The sequence below is a fragment of the Felis catus genome, chromosome A2 (assembly GCF_018350175.1).
Source record: "Felis catus isolate Fca126 chromosome A2, F.catus_Fca126_mat1.0, whole genome shotgun sequence".
NCBI lineage: Eukaryota > Metazoa > Chordata > Mammalia > Carnivora > Felidae > Felis > Felis catus.
The window spans coordinates 165,324,048-165,346,531 of NC_058369.1; the positions used below are offsets into that span (position 1 = coordinate 165,324,048).

At 47.8% G+C, this 22,484-nt stretch overlaps 1 protein-coding gene across 2 annotated transcripts in view; it reads left to right on the plus strand.

Annotated features, from left to right (window-relative positions):
- The window catches only part of DPP6 (dipeptidyl peptidase like 6), a 949,991-nt gene that overhangs the window by 74,795 nt on the left and 852,712 nt on the right, over nucleotides 1–22,484 (plus strand). Inside the window, exon 1 of one of the 2 annotated variants that reach the window (XM_045053300.1) lies at nucleotides 14,654–15,068. The exons of the other annotated variant lie outside the window; for it this stretch is intronic. Within the exon in view, the coding sequence (XP_044909235.1) occupies nucleotides 15,018–15,068 (51 nt within the window). The 5' untranslated portion in view covers nucleotides 14,654–15,017. Of the gene's footprint in view, nucleotides 1–14,653; nucleotides 15,069–22,484 lie in introns of those variants that run through there. 2 annotated transcript variants of the gene reach the window in all.

The following is a 22,484-nucleotide window of genomic DNA, read 5'->3' on the forward strand; positions in this document are numbered from 1 at the left end:
TCCGAAAGATACAAATCATTCCTAAAAGACTGCACTGTCAAAGAAGAGAGGGAAGGAATTTTGGTAAACAGGAGGTGGGAAACTAAGAAGCCAGGAGTCGGGTCTGGAGATAAAAGCACATGCCCGGAAGTCTTCTGCAGAGAGCTATGCATCCGACGCCACAGAGAGCAATGCACTTAGCGCACCATGTACATTATCCGTAAGGCACCTGGTTGGGCACAGCAAATCTCGGTCTAGGAATGAGGCAAAGACAGTTACTCATTGAAAGGGACATTTCTCAGTGTAAGGAAAAATGCTCTTGATGACATCATTAAGCTAGTTTCATAGGACTACTTTTTTAAAAAAAGACTGAAATCTAGGGGCACCTGGGTGGCTCAGTCAGTTAAGCGTCCCACTTCGGCTTAGGTCATGATCTCACAGCTCGTGAGTCTGAGCCCCGTGTTGGGGTCTGCGCTGACAGCTCGGAGCCCGGAACCTGCTTCAGAGTCTGTGTCTCCTTCTCTCTCTGCCCCTCCCCTGCTCGCACTGTCTCATTCTCTCTCTCAGTAATAAATAAACATTAAAATAAAATAAAATAAAATAAAATAAAATAAAATAAAATAAAATAAATACTGAAATGTAGTTGACACATGATATTACATTAGTTTCAGGTCTATAATATATAAGTTTGTATGTTATGCTGTGATAGAACTACTTATTTTATTGAATTCTTCCACATAGGCAGATGGCATCATCCAGAGGAGGATTTGGTGGTAGCCATTCTTTAGAGAAAAGGCCCTAAAAGGAAACAATTTCTTCTGTACACACAGCATAGTTCTCACACCAAATGTGGGTGTGCGTTGGGGGTGGGGAGCTCTTTCCACAGCAACAGATCTTCAAATGCCTGGATACCAGCAAGGTGTCCTGAAACTCAATTCAGTCCTGACACTAACTAGCTGAAGTTAGCGTAGACCCCACAGGGTAAAAGGCTCAGTCCCATATGCCAGCTCCCACTGCAGATGCCAGTTTCAAATCCCAAGGTTAGCCATACTTCCCTCCAGCTTGACTACAAATTGAGGGTCCATGACCTTCTCAGGTTCAGTGATTTCATAGAAAGCCTCACAGAACTCCATGCAATACTTTACTTACATCTACTTGTTTCTTGTAAAGGATACAACAGAGGATACAGATAGACAGCCAGATGAAGAGGGACATAGGGCCAGGTGTGGGGAAAGGACACAGAACTGCCATGCCCCCTCCAGGCATGCCACTGTCCCTGGACCTCCGTGTGTTCACCAACCTGGAAGCTCTCCAAACCCCTTCGGTTAGAGTTTTTCATGGCGTCTAATAATCAATAACGATTATTGTTTTTTAATTGCAGTATAGTCGACATACAACATTATGTTTCAGGTGTATCACATAATGACAGATATTTATAGATATTGCAAAATGATCGCTACAGGAAATTTAGTTAACATCCGTCACCATATCTAGTGATAGCATTTTTTCTTGGGATGAGAACCTTTAAGATTTATTCTCTTAGCAACTTTCAAATATGCAATACTGTATTATTAATTACAGCTGCCATGCTTTACATTCCATCCCCATGACTTATTTATCTTACAACTGGAAGTTTGTATCATTTGATCCCCCTCGCTCAAATCACCTGCCTCCCACCCCTTCCTCTGGCAAACCCCAATCTGTTCTCTATATCTGTGAGCTTTTTTTTTTAACGATTGCACATATAAGTGAGATCATACAGTATTTGTTTTTCTCTGTCTGACCTATTTAGCATGCTCCATCCATGTTCTTGCAAACGGCTAAATTTCATCCTTTATCCCTTCGTCTGTCAGTGGACACCTAGGTTGTTCCCCTGCCTTGGCTATGGTAAATAATGCTGCAGTGGACATGGGGCCACAGAGATCTTGTCAAGTTAGTGTTTCTGTTTCCTTTGGATGAGTCCCCAGAAGTGGAATCATTAGATCATAAGGTAGTTCTGTCTTTACTATCTTGAGGACCCTCCGTACTGCTTTCCACAGCAGCTGCACCGATTTACATTCCCACCAAGGGTGCGTGAGGGTTCCTTTCTCCGTATCCTTGCCAGCACTTGCTATTTCTTGTCTTTTTGATAATGCCTTTGTAGCAGGCATGAGGCGGTATCTCATTGTGATTTTGATTTGCACTCATTTGCACTCATTTGATGATGAGTGATGTTGAGCATCTTTTTGTGTACCTGTTGGCCATCTATATGTCTTCTTGGGAAAATGTCTATTAAGATCTATTTTTTAATGTTTACTTATTTGAGAGAGAGAGAGAGAGAGAGAGAGAGAGAGAGAGGGGGGGGGGGAAGGGAGCGCGAGCATGAATGGGGGAGGGGCAGAGAGAGAGGGAGACACAGAGTCTGAAGCAGGCTCCAGGCTCAGAGCTGTCAGCACGGAACCCAACGCGGGGCTCGAACTCACGAACGGTGAGGTTATGACCTGAGCTGAAATCAGACACTTAACCAACTGAGCGATGCAGGTGCCCCATAGCTTCTATTTTTTAAATCAAATTGTTTTTGCTGTTGAGTTGTAGGAGCTCTTTATATATTTTGGATATCACCCCTTATCAGATATGATTTGCATATATTTTCTCACATTTCACAGGCTATCTTTTCATTTTGTTGACGGTTCCTGTGCTGTGTAAAAGCTTTTCAGTTTGATGTAGTCCCACTTGTTTATTTTTGCTTTTGTTGCCTTTGCTTTTGGTGTCAAATCCAAAAACAATAGTCACCAAGACTGATGTTAAGGAGTTTACCACCTATGTTTTCTTCTAGGAGCTTTATGATTTCAGGTCTTATATCAAGTCTTTTTCATCTGTTTTGAGTTAATTTTTGGGTATGGTGTAAAATAGTGGTCCAGTTTCTTTTTCTTTTCTTTCTTTTTTTTTTTTTTTTTTTGCATGTAGCTGTCCAGTTTCTCCAGCACCATTTATTGTAGAGGCTGTCTTTTCTCCATTGTATACTCTTGGCCCCTTTGTCATGATCAGTTGACCATATATGTGTGGGTTTATTTCTGGGTTCTCTATTCTGTTCCATTGGTCCATGTGTCTGTTTTTATGCCAATACCAAACTGTTTTAATTCCTATAATTTTGTAGTATGGTTTGAAATCAGGGAGTGTGGTCTCTCCAGCTTTGTTCGTCTTTCTCAAGATTGTTTTGGCTATTTGGGTCCTTTGTGGTTCCACAGAAATTTAAAAATTGTTGCCATTCTGTGGGAAAATGCCATTGGGACTTTGATAGGGGTTGCATTGAATCTGTATGTTGCTTTGGGTAAGTATGGACATTTTAACGATATTAATTCCTCCAGTGGAATCCATGAGTGTGGAATATGTTTCCATTCATTTGTGTCTTCTTCAATTTCTCTTATCAATGTCATAGTTTTCAGTGTACAACTCTTTCCTCCTTGGTTAAATTTACTCTTAGTTATTTTATTCTTTTTGATGCAATTGTGAATAAAATTGTAATTTTAATTTCTCCCTCTGCTAGTTTGTTATTGGTGTATAGAAACCCAACAGATTTCTGTATATTGATTTTGTATCCTGCAAATTTGCTGAATTCATTTTTTAGTTTGAGCAGGTGTTTGGTGGAGTCTTTAGGGTTTTCTATTTATCGTATGATGTCGTCTACAAATAGTTTACTTTTCCCTTTTCAGTTTGGATGCCTTTTATTTATTTTTCTTGGCTAATTGCTGTGGCTAGGACTTCCAATACTATGTTGAGTGAAAGTGGCAAGAGTGGGCATCTTTGTCTCATTTCTGATCTTAGAGGAAAAGCTCTCAACTTTTCACCATTGAGTATGATGCTGGCTGTGAGGGTGTCACATGTGGTCCTCCTCATGTTGAGGTACATTCTCTCCATACCCACTTTGCTAAGAGTCATTCATTTTGGACTCTGGAGAAATAAAGGGACAGAGAAAGATGAAAAGAAGAGGCAGACAAACTTTTTAAAAAATAGGATGGAGCTACAATAGATGTAGTTGGAAGAGATGAAGTAAGATTTTAAAATAGAAAAAAAAGGAAGAAAGAGAAGGAAGGAAGAAAGGAAGGAAGAAAGAAATAAAGGGAGGGGGAGGGAGGAAGAAAAAGAAAGAAAGGGAGGGAGAAAGAAAGAAAGAGAAACAAAGGGAGGGAGGGGGAGGAAGAAAGAAAGAAAGGGAGGGGGAGGGAGGAAGAGAAAGAAAGGAAGCAAGGAAGAAAGAAAGGAAGAAAGAAAAGAAAGAAAGGGGGAGGGAGGAAGAAAAAAAGAAAGAAAAGAAAGAAAGAAGGAGGGAGGAAGAAAGAGGAAGGGAAGAAGAAAGAAAGGGAGGGGGAGGGAGGAATAAAGAAAAATAAAGAAAGAAAAGAAAAAGGGAGGGAGGGGGAGGAAGAAAGTAAGAGGAGGGAGAAAGAAAGAAAGAAAGAAAGCAAGAAAGAAAGAAAGAGGAAGAAAGAAAGAAAGAAAGAAAGAGGAAGAAAGAAAGAAAAAGAAAGAAACAAAGAAAGAAAGGGGGAGGGAGGAAGAAAAGAAAGAGCGAGGAAGAAAGAGGAAGGGAAGAAGAAAGAAAGAAAAGACAGAAAGAAAGAAAGAAAGAAAGAAAGAAAGAGAAAGAAAGAAAGAAGGAGGAAGAAAGAAAGAGGAAGGGAGGAGAAAGAAAGAAAGAAAGAAAGAAAGAAAGAAAGAAAGAAAGAAAGAAAGAAAGAAAGAAAGAAAAGAAAGAAGGAGGGAGGAAGAAAGAGGAAGGGAAGAAGAAAGAAAAGAAAGAAAGGGGGGAGGGAGGAATAAATAGAAAGAAAGAAAAAGAGAAAGAAAAAGAAAGGGGGAAGGAAGGGGAGGAAGAAAGAAAGAAAGAAAGAAAGAGAAAGAGGGAGGGAGGGAGAAAGAGGAAGGGAAGAAGAAAGAAAGAAAGAGAAAGAAAGAAAGAAGGAGGAAGAAAGAGGAAGGGAAGAAAAGAGAAAGAACGAAAGAAAGAGGGAGGGAGGAAGAAAAGAAAGAAAAGAAAGTGGGAGGAAGAAAGAGGAAGGGAAGAAAGAAAGAAAGAGGAAGAAAGAAAGAAAGAGGAAGGGAGGAAAGAGAGAGAGAGAGAGAAAGAAAGAAAGAAAAAGAAAAAGCGCACCTATACCTTTAAGAACTCTTGCTGACCTGCCAAAGCTGTGAGAATACAAAAGGGCTGTGGTCATTTGCCCGTGGCCATTGGCCCATCAGCATCAAAGGCAGATCTGATTGATACAAGTCCTACTCCAGCATCTTAATCCTACATTTCAGATTATGAGTCTGTCATCTTTAACAACACCTACAGCCATGTGCATTGTCACCTTCACTTCACTCAAAGTGGGCTGACCTCACAAAATAGACCCAGCTAGTTCTCAAAGTCTGGGTTTTTGTCTTGTTTTGTTTTGTTTTTAGAAGTTATCCTAAATAATGCCTAAAATGTCTGTCCTAGACTTTTTTCTTTTCCCCTAAGTGAAATTACAGATACAAACTCAGGCTGTGCTTACACTTGCAAAAGAAAACAAGCTAGCTTTGGCGGCCTCCTCACAAGCTTTTATATTTTAGGTTTCTCCCAGTATCTTAGCAAGTCAAAAGTCAGTCTTAATGCATTAAAACCATTTGAAATTCACTTATAAAAATTAGACCATTAAAGAAGTTCAAAGCTGAACAACAAATGAGTAACATGCTACTTAAAATTCCTATCGAGTCAATTTTCTTAATGCTAAAAAATACAAATCAATAAGAGAACAAATAAATAGATGAACAGGGAAAAATGAAGCAAATATTATGAATAAACAATTTATAGAAGAATACGTGTATAAGAAGATGCGTTTATCTTAAGTAATGATAGTTAAATAAGATTTTACCTTAAATGTTTTATTTCTACTTAAAGTTTTGTTAGTCAACCTTTTGACACAATTAGAAATTCATGTTTTATTATGTAGCCATTCCCATATGCAGTTGCCTTTTATTTCTAATTTTAGCTTCTTTAAGTTAAAACTTAAAAACCTTTTAAGTGCTAGGGCGCCTGGGCAACTCAGTCTGTTAAGCGTCCAACTTCACGTCAGCTCATGATCTCACAATTCGTGGGTTCGAGCCCCATATCAGGCACTGTGCTGACAGCTCAGAGCCTGGAACGTGCTTCATATTCTGTGTCTCTCTCTGCCCCTCCCCTGCGTGCATGCACTCATTCTCTGTCTCTCAAAAGCAAACAGCATTAAAAAAAAAACAAAATTCTCAGTGCAGAATTCTCCTAGGGTTTTCCTTTTCTTCACTCAGTAGTCTTTTTAAAAAGTTTTGGGGCACCTGGGTGGATCAGTCAGTTAAGCATCAGACTCTTGATCTCAGCTCAGGTCTCGATCTCAGGGTGATGAGTTCAAGCCCCATGTTAGGCTCCACACTGGGTATGGAGCCTACTTAAAAAAGAAATTAAAATTCTCTCCTTAAAAAAAAAGTTTAAATGAGTTATTTTTGGACAAAGAAGTCCATCCTTTTAAAAGGTACAACTCATTAATTTTTAGTATGCACAGAATTGTGCAGCCATCAACTTAGAGTATTTGGTCATTCCAGAAAGAGTGTCCTTGTACCCATTTGCAGTCACTATGTTGCATCCACACGACTCCTGAAACAGAATGCTACGGGCACCAGTGACAGTCACAACAAAGTTTATTGCACTGAGAGGCAAGGCCGACCGATAGGGACCAACACTCTTGATCAGAGTGTGGCCCCGAACAGCCGGGGTACAGAGTTTTTATGGCCGATCACATCGTTTTATCATCACCTGGGAACAGAACAGAGAAACAGTTCCCAGACGACTTAGAAACAGTTCCCAGATGAGTTAGAAACAGTTGCTGGATGGGGTGATTATTTTAGACTTTTTGCCGCTAAGTTGCAACCAGTGGATCTCCTTGACCTTGCCTCTGATGCTCTTTTCTTTGAGCTTTTGTTTCCTTCATTGGTGAAGCCTGATTTACAAGAGTACGAAGCGTAATTTACAAGAGTGAAGCAAGGCTGTTATCTCTTGACCTTCAGTGTCAGAACAAAGCTGTTATTTTTCAAGCTACACGTTAGCCTTGCACTACAATTTAACCCTTACAACTAAGGTCTGTGATCACCAACACCCTTCCCCTCCCCCTTCGTATCCAGTCTGGTAACCACTTCTATCCGTCTGTGGATTTCCCTATTTTGGACATTTCATGTAAATGGAATCCTACAATATGTAGTCTTTTGTGACTGGCTTCTTTCATGTAGCATAAAATGTCTGTAAGTTTCCTCTGTGCTGTTCCATGAATCTACTTAATTCCTTTTATGTGTGAATAGTATCACACTGTGTAGAGACATGCCATTTGTTTATCCTTCCATTAGTTGACGGACTTTTGGGTTATTCCCTCCTTTCTCCTATTGTAGATAATGCTGCTCTGGGCATTTGTATACAAGTTGTGGTAGGCATATGTTTTCCGTTCTCTTGAGTATTGATACCCAGGTTGGAACCTCTGGGTCAAATGGTAACTCGATGTCTGGCATTTTGAGGAACCGCCAGATTATTTTCCATAGTACCTGTACCATTTTACATTCCCACCGGGAATATGCAAAGTTTCCAGTTTCACTGCGTCCTCACCAACGCTTCTTATCTGACATTTAAAAAAATTTTTTTTTAATTTTTTTTTTCAACGTTTATTTATTTTTGGGACAGAGAGAGACAGAGCATGAACGGGGGAGGGGCAGAGAGAGAGGGAGACACAGAATCGGAAACAGGCTCCAGGCTCTGAGCCATCAGCCCGGAGCCCGACGTGGGGCTCGAACTCACGGACCGCGAGATCATGACCTGGCTGAAGTCGGATGCTTAACCGACTGCGCCACCCAGGCGCCCCTAAAAAAAATTTTTTTTAATGTTTATTTATTTTTGAAAGAGAGAGAGCAGAGCACGAGTGGGGGAGGAACAGAGAGAGAGGGAGACACAGAATCTGAACCACGCTCCAGGTTCTGAGATGTCAGCGCAGAGCCCGACGTGGGGTTTGAACTCACAATCTGTGAGATCAGGACCTGAAATGAAGTCAGACGCTTAACCGACTGAGCCACCCAGGCGCCCCGACATTTTTACTATAGCAATTCTAGTAGGTGTGAAATGGCAGCTCACTGGGGCTTTGAGTTAATATTATTTTTGTGGCAAAGTGAAACAGGCTTATATTTTAAAAAATATATGCCTGTGGTATTTTTAGCAGGGAAGAAGTGTAATGTGTGTCGTGTGTATGCCTGAGCCATAGATGTACAACGGGACTTAGATTTACTGACAGATAGTCAGGTTTTCATTTCTTTCTGGGCACATCTGATCTAGGCTCAGTGAAAAGCAGGTCAAGAGATCTGTGTGTTCTCAGCTTGGTGCCTCAACTGGCCGCAGAATCTTGTAAGCAAATTGAAATCCCTGTGTTTGCCCAAATACACTTTCTTTTTTGTTTTTTAAATTTTGTTTTTCAACATTTATTTTTGGGACAGAGAGAGACAGAGCATGAACGGGGGAGGGGCAGAGAGAGAGGGAGACACAGAATCGGAAACAGGCTCCAGGCTCTGAGCCATCAGCCCAGAGCCCGACGCGTGGCTCGAGCTCACGGACCGCGAGATCGTGACCTGGCTGAAGTCGGACGCTTAACCGACTGCGCCACCCAGGCGCCCCCAGATACTCTTTTTTAAAAAAAATTTTTTATTGTTTTTAATTTTATGTTGGAGAGAGAGAGAGAGACAGGGCATGAGCAGGGGAGGGGCAGAGTGAGGGGGAGACACAGAATCTGAAGCAGGCTGCAGGCTCTGAGCTGTCAGCACAGAGCCCGACGCGGGGCTCGAACTCACAGACCGCGAGATCAAGACCTGAGCTGAAGTGGGACGCTTAACCAGCTGAGCCACCCAGGCGCCCCTCCCTACACAGATAATGTATAAAAGTGCGATCAACAGTTTGATACTCCCTACCCTTCCTCTAGAAACTACTTAATACCAACAAAATACGGCACGAGTCAAGAGGTCTTAACTATAATTCTAGTGAGGAGGCAATATTTGTTGAGTGGTTGAAATTAGTGGGTTTAGCCTCGAATGTTGAGAAGTGTGGCCTGACCATGGGTCTGAAACGGAGGGTCTCTAGCCTTCATTCCTTCAGCCATCAATGGGGGGTTCAATAAAACACACACATTATTGTTCAGACAAGTGCAAGGAAAGAGAGACTCTGAACCGTATGTATTTTGGTCCGTGGAAGTCTATTTCCCGAAATAGAAGACCACCCCAGCCTATCTCATATAAAGGATTAGGTCAGAAGTATCTTTTTCCTGAGAAACTTGTGACGTCCACGGAACCGTGCTGAATCGAGCGAGGCCAGAGAGAGATAATAAATAAATTAATAAATAATTTCCTTGACTCTGGGACCTGTTCTGGCAAAGTGAAACATTGCCAAAGATAAAGGTCTTCTCATCAAATTTGGAGGATTGTTTATGGATACACGTGGGATTCCTCTGAGATCTTTTTCATCAACAGAGCAGCGTAGCTGGGTTTGAGAAAAGAGATTTATTGAGACATTGTGCAATGTCAGCCCTTTGTTGCGAGTGCTGTGGGAGAGAGAGCGTTGTGCCTTTTCACTCCTCGTCTCGTTTGTTTCAGAAACACGTAGGGCACACCTACTCTCCATCAGTCACCGTCAGAGAGCACGAAGGTGCAGAGAGAAGCAGGACGTAGGATACCCTGAATGTGGTACACGGAGGCAGACACGTAAATAAATACGTGCACTAAGTTTTTAGAAGCGCTGTTCTAGCTGGAAGCAAGGTGAGTGTGTAAGTGGCCAGCAGAGCAGTTTTAATGTCACGTTGTCACGGAGCTGAGACTCAGTGTGGTTTCCGTCTCTTGGTAATGTGCCTTCCCGCTCCTGAAGGAATGGGCCGGATGCGGGTCGGGTGCGAGATGGGGCGACCTCACATTTTCCAGTTTCATGTGGATGGTCCACAGATGACGCTTCTGTCACCCAAACCGTTTGCCACAACGTCCACATCTTGACGGTTCCTCCTCAAATTTGTGCAGGATTTCTGCCGCTTTGCCTTTGTAGGGCGCATTGGAGGAGGTTCGTCGTGGATCTGGCAGGATTATCCTCTGCTTGAGGGCCTGGGCCTCTGCATTTCCCACAAGCAGGGGCCCACGGGGCTTTCACAGCTAGTCCCACCCCCGCCCCCATCATCCATCCGTGCTTCCATATGTTAGCATTCTTTTTAAAAAATGTTTGTTTATTTTTGAGAGACAGAGACAGAGCATGAGCAGGGGAGGGGCAGAGAGAGAGGGAGACACAGAATCCGAAGTGGGCTCCGGGCTCCGAGCTGTCAGCCCAGAGCCTGACGCGGGGCTCGAACTCACGAACCGTGAGATCCTGACCTGAGCTGGAGTCAGAGGCTTGACCGAGGCACCCACCGTGTGTTAGCATTCTGAAATACTCATGCACTTTCTTTGCTGGCTCTTCCTTTCCTCAGCTCCAGGTCCCTAACATCGACATTTATAGCGCTCCTTTGAGATGCGTTTCAGCTGTCACCTCCTGTTTTAGTTTTCTCTGATATTTGCCCAAACATCCCACAAGGCCTGTATTTTATATTCTTGGATCATACTTGTATTCTTATTGTTGTTGTCAATATTGTTAATTTTGATGTCTCCCGCCAGATACTGTGGACATTTTGAGTACCAGGTCTGTTTCCTATAGTAAAATCACTGTGCCTGGCATATCATTAGTGCGGCTGCGTACGTTCACTTAATTTGTTTGATTCCTGAATGCTTTCTGGAATCCATTGTAAAATCACTACTGACAGATCTCATTTTTTTTTCCAGAATTTACCTTCCTGAAAATTTAAGGGTAAATCAAATTACATAGAATGAATGTTTTTAATGCAGTAAGAGAGCTCACGTTTTAAACAACGTCAGCAATGACTTAATCTGTGAAAGAAGAGCTTGTGATCGCAGTCTCTCTCTTTTCCCATGAGCTCTGATGGTTAATTTCATAAGTCGACTGGGCCACGGGGCGCCCAGGTATTTTGGTCCAACATTATTCTGGGTGTTCCAGGATGAGATTACCATTGGTCTCCTTAATGTGGGTGGGCCTCGTCCAATCAGCTGAAGACCTGAATAGAAAAAGGCTGATGAAGGGAGCACTCCTTCCCCCTGACTGCTTTAAAGTGGGACATCAGTTTTTTCCTGCCTTTAGGCTCAAACGGAAACATCGGCTTGAGTCTTGGGTCTGTTGACTTTTGGGCTAGAATTTAGACGATTGGTTCTCTTGGGGCTCCGGCTTGCTGACTGCAGCTCTTGGGACATGCCAGTTCGTAAGACACAATTCATGTGAGCCAATTCCTTATAATACATTTACATATATACACGCACACGTCCTACTGGGTCGGTTTCTCTGGAGAACGCGGACCAATAAAGCCACCGAGGCTTCCGCTTTAATACGTTGGGGATTTCACACGTTGGGTTTCCTTAAGGTCGAATTCACCTGAATAAAGTTAAACCTCTTGTAGGACGTAACAAGCACACTGGTCAAATGATGTGAGGAATCTCTCCTGCTGTAAATGTTGCCTGATGTCAATTGTGAAGCTGAGTCTTTTGCCAAAGTCTCAACTTAAAAGCTACTTTAGTCAGAGCAGTCGCTGATGCACACAATACACAAGTTAAGGATGGACCAGAAAGACGGCCAAGTCCCGTGGCTGTATTTGGCAGGTTTGGAGAGAGCCTGGGCACACAAATGGGGCAGGTCTGTCCGCCGCAGCCTAACAAGAGATACGATGTTGGAAATGGGGAGACATGCTTCTCCTTGTAGGTGGGAAGGAAACCGGAAATAACAGCTGCAGGAACTGAGGACACCAGCAGATGATGGGAGGGAGGGTCTAACGGCCATGCCATCTTCCAGTAATACTTCCTCATCCAATTTCCTCATAAAATTAATCTCTGAAATGAATACGACAGTGGAGAATCTTCGTATTTCAAGCATTTTTTTTCCCTATACTCTTGGCTTCTTTCCTTCTTCGGGATCCCTCTTTATCCATCCATATTCTTTCTTCCCCCAGCTTCCCCCAAGTCAATGGCTAGAGGCAAAGGAGTTGCAAAGAGTGAGTAGTCACTGCTGGTCGTTCAGAGCTGCTTTGCTCTTTTATTGTGTACGGTGTTCCCTCGTTTTGTTTTTGTTTTCAGTGTTCCCTTTTTATGCCTGCTTTTAGCTCTGTCATTCCTGTGGGCCTTTCTGCCAGAGGTCAGGCACAGATAGGACACAGGGGCCCCACACGAATGGTTTCGGCTGGTACGGTTTGGTGAGTTCTGGGAAGACCTTCAGTCAACTGACGTATTTACATACGAACTCAAAGTTTAATCCAGTGTATCCCACTTTCCATTTCCAGAGATAATGAAAAGTTAGTTACAACAATGGCAAGTTAAAAAAATATGTTTGTCCTCTTCTCTGGATTCTCTCTCCCTGCTCCATCATGCGGTGATGGGATGGAGAAAGGGAGGTTGTGGGCAGACAGTTCCAACTGGCCTGTTCTTGTTGGGATGGAGGAGAGAAGGTTCCAGATGAATTAATGCTGCTTCATATAAAGAAGAGGAAGAACCACCTTCATTTGGTTGCTTCAAACCAATTTAGGTTGGTGGTAATTTTTTTTTTTTTTTTTTTTGTCCACATTGGGCTGGTGGGTTTAGTGCAAAGTTCAGTAGCACAAGGAAGATTGTGCGGGTGTTCACGTCTGGAGAAAAGTTGTCATTAACAATCTAACACAGAAGGCAGGAACGTTCCTCTGCCTTCCACCTTCCAGCAAATGCCAATCCACGTTCCTTTAAAAGCTGCTTTTCAGGGGCACCCGGGTGGCTCAAAACTGCCGACTTCCGCTCAGGTCATGATCTCAGGGTTCCTGAGTTGGAGGTCCGCATGGGGTCGGGGCTGTCAGTGAGGAGCCCGCTTTGGATCCTCTGGCCACCCCCGTGCCCACTCACGCTCTCTCTCTCAAAAATAAAACAAACAAACAAAAAAAGCTTCTTTTCAAGGATTTAGCTTTGGTTCACCTATTTCTTCCACCTAATTCTTAAGCCAGATCATTACTGACAAGTAGTTTTCACGTGTAAACCAAATGCTTGTGTGTGTTTATGTATACATTATCTATAATGTCTAATAAAGTGCATGCTTGAAGGCACTGTGGGTAATTTACATATAATTACTGTTGCAATTGCTAAGAATTTTCTGCTCCACTATGGGTTCAAAACTGGCATCGTATTCATTCTGATACACGATTTTTTGTGAATGTAAAAAAAAAAGAAAGGAAAAGCTTCTCCAACCCCTCCCAGCCTCTCACCGTCGCCACTGCCCCCCAGGCGAGGGCGCGAGCGCGCACGCGCGGGACACACACACACACACACACACACACACACACACACACACACACGTGAGTTGAAGCCTGATGTTTCCGTGTCCCTTGAAGCAGCTCCAAATACCGGTTTTGGAGCGCCCTGGCCCCTCGTGGAGGAATGGCGCGGCGCGGGGAGACATCCTCTGTCTGCTCTTGGCAGCGGCCTGGCTGGGTCAGCACTTGAATTTGACCACCCTGTGCGTGCGCGCTCTCGGGAGCGCGCGTCCGTGTGTGGTCCAGAGAGCGAACCCCAGGCGGCGACTGGTCAGTGCCAGGAGCGCCCGGGGTGGAGATCGGGGAACCCAGGGCGCGGTCCCTGGGTAACCTGTCGCTTGGGGTGCAGGAATGGGGGCCGGGTTTGGGCCCGGGCGAACGCTAAGTGGCTCCCGGGCCCGGCAGACCCATAGGCGCCAGGCCGGGCCGTAGGAAGCCGCTGGGATCACAGGCGGAGACACAAAGACGCCCGAGGGGCCGCGGCCGGGCGGCGGCCCGCGGGGCAGCGGAGCCCGGGAGGCCAGGTGTGCGGCCGGAGCGCGTCCGTGCCGGCGGGCGCGCGGAGCTGCGGGGCCAGGGAGCTGCCGCGGCGGCGGATTCGGAGGCAGATCCGGAGCGCAACCATGGCGACGCAACGTGTGTCCCCTAGTAACTCGCAACAACATGATTTATAAGATGCCGTCCCCTGCCTGCCCTCCGCTCCGCCCCCCCCCCCCCCTCGGCTGGGCCGCACTGGCGGCGGACCGGCGCGCCTCGCCCTGCCCCGCCCCTGTCCCCCTCCCGCGGGCGCAGCCGGAGGTAGTCGCGGCCGGTCGCTGCTCGCGCTGGGCAGGAGGCGGCGGCGGCACCCGCGGAAAGCACCTTCGTGCGTGTTCGGAGACCCGAGCGTGCCAGCGACGCGCGCACACACACGGCCCCCCGGGGAGGGGGCGTCTCCCGGCTCTACCCAAACAGTGTGGGCTCGCGTCACCTCGCCGCCGCCCGAGGCTTCCGGGTCCAGCCCAGTCCTGGCGGAGCACCCGGTGTGAACGCGCGCGGGCGCGCACACACGCACACACACACATACACACACGCGCGCACACACACACTCGCCCGCCCGCCCCTGGCGCCGCCGCCGCCCCGCCGGGGCCCCCGCCCCCAGGGACAAGTGCGGCCACTGGCGCGCCCCACGCCGCCCGCCGGAGGAGACCCGGGCCGGCCGCGCCGCCGGCGTCCCCGCGTGCGCCCCTCGGGTCCGCGCCGCTGTGGCCGGCGAAGCGCTGACGGCCCCCGGCGGACACGCACGCTGTCGGAGCCGGCCCTCCCGCCCGCTACCGCTCCCGCTCGGCTCGCAGCCGGCCTTGCTCCCCGGCCCCGGCCCCCGGCCCCCGCTGCCGCGGAAAGCGCGGCAACCCCCGCGCCCTCCCCGCCGGCTGCTTCGGCGTCTCCCGCGGCGGCCGGAGAGAGTTGATCGCTATTGTGATCCACCCGGGAGAGGCGAGGGGCGGGCGCAGGTGGGGAGACCGAAGAGCTGCAACAACTGGGGTCCTCCCGAGCCAACTCCACCCAGCGATCGCCCGCGCGGTGTCTCCTCGCCGCCGGGACGATGGATTAAGTTACTCCTCCCGGGGCCAGAAGTCGGTGCAGACTTGCGGAGACATGAAGGAAAAGGCGATGATCAAGACGGCTAAAATGCAGGGCAACGTGATGGTGAGTGTGGCGGCCGAGGCGCGGGGTCGGGGCGCCCGCGGTGACGAGCGGCGGGGGTGGGGGGGTCCTGTCCCTGCGAGGCCCGAGCTCCCGGGCCGCCCGCGACCCCCGGCCGCGCGCGGCGGAGCCCCCCACCCCCCACTTCCCGGGGGCGCCGAGGGTCGGGCGTCTATCTGCACATCGCAACTTTGCGGCGCCGCCGTCCCCCTCCTTCGGGAGTGGGGCCGGGGGCCGGGGCTAGTGTGCGAGGCGAGGAGGGGCGGCGGTCAGACTAACAAGCAGAACCCCCCCACCCGGGCTGTCCTGGGGGTGAAGCGGGGAGAGGAGGTCGCCGCGGCCGTGAGGACCAGGGCCCTGATGCCAGCGCGGCCTCGGGGCTGCGAGTCCCCGGAGCTCGAGACCTGTTGGGGTTGGCGAACCTCTGGCACTCGGGGCGTCGCCGCTCGCTCTGCTCCGGCCGCCGCCACCGCCACCACCCGGCCGGCGGGGCCCTGCTCCCCCCTCGCCCCGGGCCGACTGTGCCAGCGAACGTGGTCATGGCACGGCGTCCCCGAGGGTTCCCGTGCGCCCCGAGACCCCTGTGGACGGGGTGAGGGGGGCGGCTCAGGGATGCAGGGCCGGGGGCCAGCTTAGCGTGGACAACTTTACCAACTCGAGGACCCCGGCGTTCCGCCTCCCAGCGAGCCTTTCCCCCCTCCCCCCTCCACTGCCCTGCGCCCCGCGCGCCCCGCGGCCCATTGCGCCCCGGGCGTGGGGCCGAGGGGTCAGGGCGCTGGAACCTCCTGGCGAGGACGAGGAGGTTGCCATCTTGTTCCGTGGAAATTGTGTGTGTGCCTGTGCGTATTTATTTGGGTGATGCTTTAACCCTTGCGGTCTTGGTGGAGGATGATTAGAAGGAGGGGCTCTATTTTTGCCTCACTCGCCGGTACTTGTTTTGCGAGAGAGGGACCACGCGACGGGGACTGGCGTGTTACTTCTGAGGGCACCGCTGGAAATGCAGGAATTTTTTCTGGCGCTAGGTCTGGAGTTGTCGATGAGGTGGGTTGGGGGCGGGTGATGGGGGGAGGGGGCGGGTGGCCGGAGGTGTGTTTGGGGCAACCCCAGTCAGGGATCCATGTTGAGGTCTTGGTTTAAACAAAAAGAGACAAGGAATGAAAAACATTTATCCGAATTGAACAAATATCCGGCTGGCTTAACCACACCCACAGCAAGACACCTGTTGCCCGGCTGAGGTCTGTGCAGAACTTGACTTCTGGCCCGAGGTGTGCACCACGTCATCTGAGATAGCTCTGGGAGGCAGTGACTGCATGGAAGGGGTTATTTTGCAAGACCCCCCCTACCCCCACCCCCAAATGACAAGCCCTTCCTTTGAGGGCCTTCGTCGGTTTGTGGGTTCTGGGGCTGACTGACCTAATTGCTTGTTTGTGAAAATACATCCGTTTCCCCAATTTTCCCCTTCTCTTTTCAGCCATTGTGTTGTTCAGCATAATTTTTTTTTTGTATAAACGGGGCAGAAACGTGTTTGGAATAATGTTTTCCAACTGAATTCCCACCTGCATCCATAATTCCCCTTTGATATTCTGCCCGAATGTGCTAGTAACACCTTCACATTTAGGACAGAGGCGGAAGCAAGAATTTGAACGAATTATATTGATAATACAGTGAGAGATTATTGATTGGTTACCTACATCTGTTGTCAAACAGGTGCCCCTTCTCATGACTTAGATGGGATGTGGAGACATAGCAGCATCTTTGCGTTCCGTCTGAAAAACTTTTCAAGTCTTCCCTCCCGCTTTGCCCCTTCTGGGTTTACTTTGGAAAACGAAGAATTAAAGGCATGTTTCCCTCCTGCTCTGAGCAAGGACGGTCCGTGCACTCACCGCACGCCGTCCTCTGTGTCTGTTGCTAATAAGCACAATTAGAACAAGTAGAACCGAGCCTAGCAAATTGTGTGGCCACCAGGCGTGTTTTTAGGCTCGTCATTGGCCTATGAGAAAGTGAGATCCAGTCTTCATCAACTTTCCATCGCCCGGTCGATTCTTACATTGGCAGTTATTACCCTGTGGTCTGGTTCGTACCTTTTTTTATTTTTTTTGAAATTTCCTGTTCCAGCTACATCCACGCAGCTTTAATGGAGTGATCACTCCCTCACTTAAGTGGTTATTTGGGGACTTCCTGATCCTTAATTCTTCATCAGTCATTTTGGAAGACTCGCTGAGCACAGCCTGGCTTGGACTGCATGACAGGCAAACTCTTCTGGCTGGCAGCTTGATTGAGATTCAGGTGCTATTTTCCATCCCGGATGGGGACAGGGTGAATCACCACGCCTGGCGCCGACGGGGGAAGCTGCCACACGTCTGTGATGGAGAGAAGAGCATTTTGCATCCTGCAGAGTCGTGCGTGGACGTGCTCGCGGATGCCCACCCACACCCACGCCCACACCCTGCACCTCAGTTTGGAGCCCTCCCGGCTCTCCGGACGCACCCGTGAGATCTGATGTTGGAGAGGGAGACATTGGGTACCCGTAACAGGGTCAGAGCCGCACCTCCTACAGCTGCAGCCGGATATGTAAACGGTTGATCGCTACAGCCCCTTTCCCATGCTCCATGGTGTGGCCATCGGGGGCCAGAGACAAGGGCACCCTCATTGTCTGAAATCTGACTGAATGCTTTGTTCCTCATACGCTGCTTTGGAGGGCGATTCCTGCTGACAGGTGATAAGAGAAGGCAAACTTACCAGTATACCATCTGATCTCATTTGGGTTAATAAACGAGTGAAAGGGATAACATAGGTGGAAACCACCTCTTGGGTTCTATTTTAAAAATTTTTTTTTTTTTCAACGTTTCTTTATTTTTGGAACAGAGAGAGACAGAGCATGAACGGGGGAGGGGCAGAGAGAGAGGGAGACACAGAATCGGAAACAGGCTCCAGGCTCCGAGCCATCAGCCCAGAGTCTGACGCGGGGCTCGAACTCACGGACCGCGAGATCGTGACCTGGCTGAAGTCGGACGCTTAACCGACTGCGCCACCCAGGCGCCCCTCTTGGGTTCTATTTTAATTTTTTGAAAAGAGCCAGCTTCATAAACTTTATTTCCTTTTTAAAAAAAATATTTATTTTTGAGAGACAGAGCATGAATGGGGAGGGGCAGAGAGAGAGAGAGAGAGAGAGAGAGAGAGAGAATCTGAAGCAGGCTCCAGGCTCTGAGCCGTCAGCACAGAGCCCAACACGGGGCTCGAACCCACGAACTGTGAGATCATGACCAGAGCCGAAGTCGGACGCTTGACCGACTGAGCCACTCAGGCGCCCCAACTTTATTTCTAATATGGTCAAGAATCCCATTCTCCCAGAACAAAAGTTATTTTTAAAAATAACCGTATTTTCACAAGGTCTCCATTTGAAAATCTGGGGGGCAGGGTGACTCACATGGGTTCTCAGCTCAGCCTTCCTTTCTCATTAATACATTGATACTTACTTACTTAACTTACTTACTTAACTGCTGTTTCAATCAGACAGGTTCTTTTGGAGAAGCATGTCCTCCTGTGATAGGTTCTAAGATCGATAGAAAATTTTATTAGGAGGATAGTACTTCATATGCTAAATTCTGTTTTGTCCCTGTGAGCATTTCCGAGACACGGAGGTGCTCAGCGGAGACTCAGAAACGATTGGTTAAAAGCAAAAGCCTCGGGGACTGCCCTGTGCCCCGTGCCCTGTGGGGCACGTCTTTCCTTAGCAGGCTGGTGGCTCTTCCTGTAGGTGGCGGGCTAATGATGGTGAGGTGGGCCCCTGGTGACCAGGCTTGTGTCAGTGAAGGTTCAGAAACTGGATGGAGAGGATGAGAGGTCTGCGGGTCACAGGGACACTTGAGAATCTCGTGGTTGGTTGCTTTTGGTTATGAATGAAAGTTGCAGTCTGGGAATTTACTCCCTGGAGAGGGAATGCTGCTGTTTTTCCTGTGGCCGCTGGAACTGATTTGAGGGCTTTGGTCACTGACTGGAGATATCTGTGATGTTATGAGCAGAGTGTCTTTTCAGACCTTGCCGTCCCCTTCCTGTGTTGAATAAAAACCCTAGATGGGAACCACTGAAGTAAGAGCTTATTTCCAGACCCTTCGAGTGGCTCGCCTGTTGATTAGATTAAGCATGGTGACCTTTCAACGTCGATGCTCTACTTGTAATGAGCCCAGGTGAGCAGAGGAAGCTCTTTGAGGTTTATAGGTAAATTACAGGGATTTGTGTGGGACACAGACCCCCAGTGCTGAGCCCTTCTTGGGAACCGCCATGCACCTTTGTAAGGTGACTTTCAAGGGTACAGCCTTGAGTAATGCAGAGGTTCTCCTCTGTCGGGGGGTAATTGGGACCACCGCTCCTGCTTCCTTACAGGAACTGGCACCCTGGTGACATTTAGGCACCCCTTCCTAAAACAATCAACCTTGTAACTGAGCTCCTCCGGAAATCTCGATGAATCCCCCGTGCAGGAAGACAGAGTGGAACAAGGGTCCATTTCCCACACCCCTCTTCGAGGACTTACTGGATTGGAAAGACTTTACACATCAACATAAGTTGATGAAATTTCCAGGGAGAAGTCCCCAAACCCAGAAAGGGGTGGTCAGCTCGGGGTGTCGTATTTAAAATACCGTAAACAAAACCCTCTTGCAGAGGGCTGGCCTCTTTTCCCTGTGCGGGGACTTTGCGTTGAGATGTGTAAATATACTAGGCAGGCCGTTGCTGTACCTCAGTCATTTCTCTGTCCTGTGTCCTGTCCTTATGCCAATGACAATCCTCAGAACTCGTTCATCTTTGGCACTTTGAACATCCTGTGTTATTATTGCCAAGAGGTGGTGCATTTCCAGGTATTAGCCTCTGTTGATCATCTGTGGTCAGTTGCTGTGCACAGCGGGACTCAAGCAGGTGTATGTGTTAAATGCACAGACCGGGGCTCATTTCTACGCTTGGCGTAGACTGCTTTTGTGAGGAAGGTCCCTGATTTTAGCCATATGTTTGTTTTCTTTTAATTTTAAGAACTCCTTTAAGTTCTAACGCATCAGGTAACACAAGAAAGAATTCCACGTGTATGGTATTTTCCACATACAGCTACGATAAAATTGAAACTCATGCTCACTTTAGGGGTTAACGTATGTGCTTTTTAAAGCACCATAAAGCAAGCCATTCTCTGACACCAGCTGGATGTCCTGTAATCCAGTTCAGTACCAACACTGCTGGCTGGAGATAGCATCCCACACATCCCACAGGTTGAGGGCTCAGTCCCAGAAGCCTGCCCCCACTTCAGACACTAATGTGGAGTTCAGGTGCTTCTGACAGATTGGGTAGAAGTCACAGGTTCCCTGGACGGCCTCCTTGGGTTCCATTAATTTGGTGAGGCCCTCCCAGAACTCAGGACACCGGCTCATGTACCAGATCCCTGGTTTTTTACAAAGCATGTGAAAGGAAGTGAATGCACAGCCAGATCAAGAGTCACAGAGGGCAAGGTTTGGGAGGGTCTCAAACACAGGAGCTTCTGTCCCCATGGAGTTTGGGGTGCCGCCACCTTGGCCGCGTTCTGGTTCACCGTCTTGGAAGTTTTCCAGGCCCCATCCTTGGGGTTTTAGGAAGGCTCCATTACATAGGCACGATTGATTAGATTATTGGTCATTGGTGATTGATTTGATCTCTAGCTCCTCTCCCTTGCCCAGAGGTTGGGGTGGGACTGAAAGTTCCAACCTTCTTATCACATGGTTAACTTCCCTGGCAAGCAGCCCCCATCCTTAGGGGACTTCCTAAAGACCAAAGCTTCTGTGTGGGACCCCTGCAGACCTTGTCCTCTGTGTCTCTTCACCTGGCTCTCCATTGGTGTCCTTCGACATCCTTTGTGATGAACAGAAACAGAAACTCAGGGGTAGTGAAAAGGGCTGTTTCTGAATAACAACACACCCATTTCCCATTTATGGCTCTAAAGAGATTTCAGGAACTGAGAACAAAAGAGCCAGTATTAGGACAAAAGTTGCTGCCATTGCTGTTATTACTCAGGACATTCCAAGGGTTTTGGGAGCCCTGAGTCCTGTAAGCCGACCAAACTCCCGTGGACCCTTGAGGAACTTGGGTTTGAGCTGCACGGGCGCATGTATACTCGGACTTTTTTTGGATAACTACAGCAGAGTATGTAAATGTATTTTCCCTTCCTTATGATTTTCTTAATAACATTTTCTTTAGCTTACTTTATTGTAAGAATACAGGGAATAACAGATATACGAAATACGTGTTAACTGACTGTGTTACCAGTAAGGCTCCTGGTCAGAAGTAGACTCTTAGTAGTTAAGTTGCTAGGGGAGTCCAAGATTATATGTAGGTTGTTGCTAGCACAGGAGGTCAGACCTCCTGACCCCCACGTTGTTCAAGGGTTAACTATATATATTAGTTATAAATTACAGTATCGGAATCCTTTTTGTGGGGAGGGAAATGAATTTTTTCCTTTTCCTTCCATTACTTTAAATTTGGTGATGAGAATTTTTGTGACCTCTTTTGGTTATAGAAGCTGATTTTCTTTGATTAATAGGACCGCATTTTAGAACTCAAGAACATGTCCCAGACCTTGTAGTACGTCCTGAGCCAAGGGTATAGAGGTAGATAAAAGCAGTCAGGATTCCCTTTTTCTTTGTGGCTTCCTGTGAGGATGGGGAAGGGGGTTCATTCAAGAGGTGGAAGGAAGGTCTGAAAATCCACGTGGGTCCATAGGTCTTAGCATCGGCTGGATGATGTCATCCTCAGGGTGGTTTTGACAAAGCCAAGGACATCAGGTGGTCCAGTGGGCTGGCAGAGTTGAGAATGGTTGTTTGAGGGCAGAGGTTCTCAACCTTGCTGAATGGTTGCATCACCAGAGGAGACTTAGTGATGACTGAAAGATAGCTTTGGGCCTTCCACACCCCCGTGCACATGCATGCACATGCTCACGGGGTGAGCTGATGTCGGTGCTCTCCTTTGCACCCTGGGTCAATAGTGCTTCTGTTGGGCAGCCAAGATGGAGAGCCACTGGATGGAATGTGAATTTTTAAAATAAACAGGGTCAATAGCGTCTAAGGAATTAATGCCACCATTTATAGGGAGCCATTTTGGTTCGCGGAAGGGCACAGTCAAGTCTGGTGTATTGGGTTGTGGAGCAAGCAAGATGAATGGGAAGCTGGGGATGGACTGACACGTGAGGAGAGGGAGTAAAAGCAGAGTCCCCAGGGGAAAAGCTGAGGGGACGTGCTGTGTCTTTGTTTTCCATTTCTCACCTGGGGTTGGGGAAGAACCAGGATGCCCAGGAAGCTCCCTTTGATTCACGCCCACAGATAGCAGTCCTTTTCACTGCAGGATACTCTATTACTTGTCTGTGATCTACCTGAAAGTGTATTTCAAGCCAAATTGAGCAAGTAGAACAAG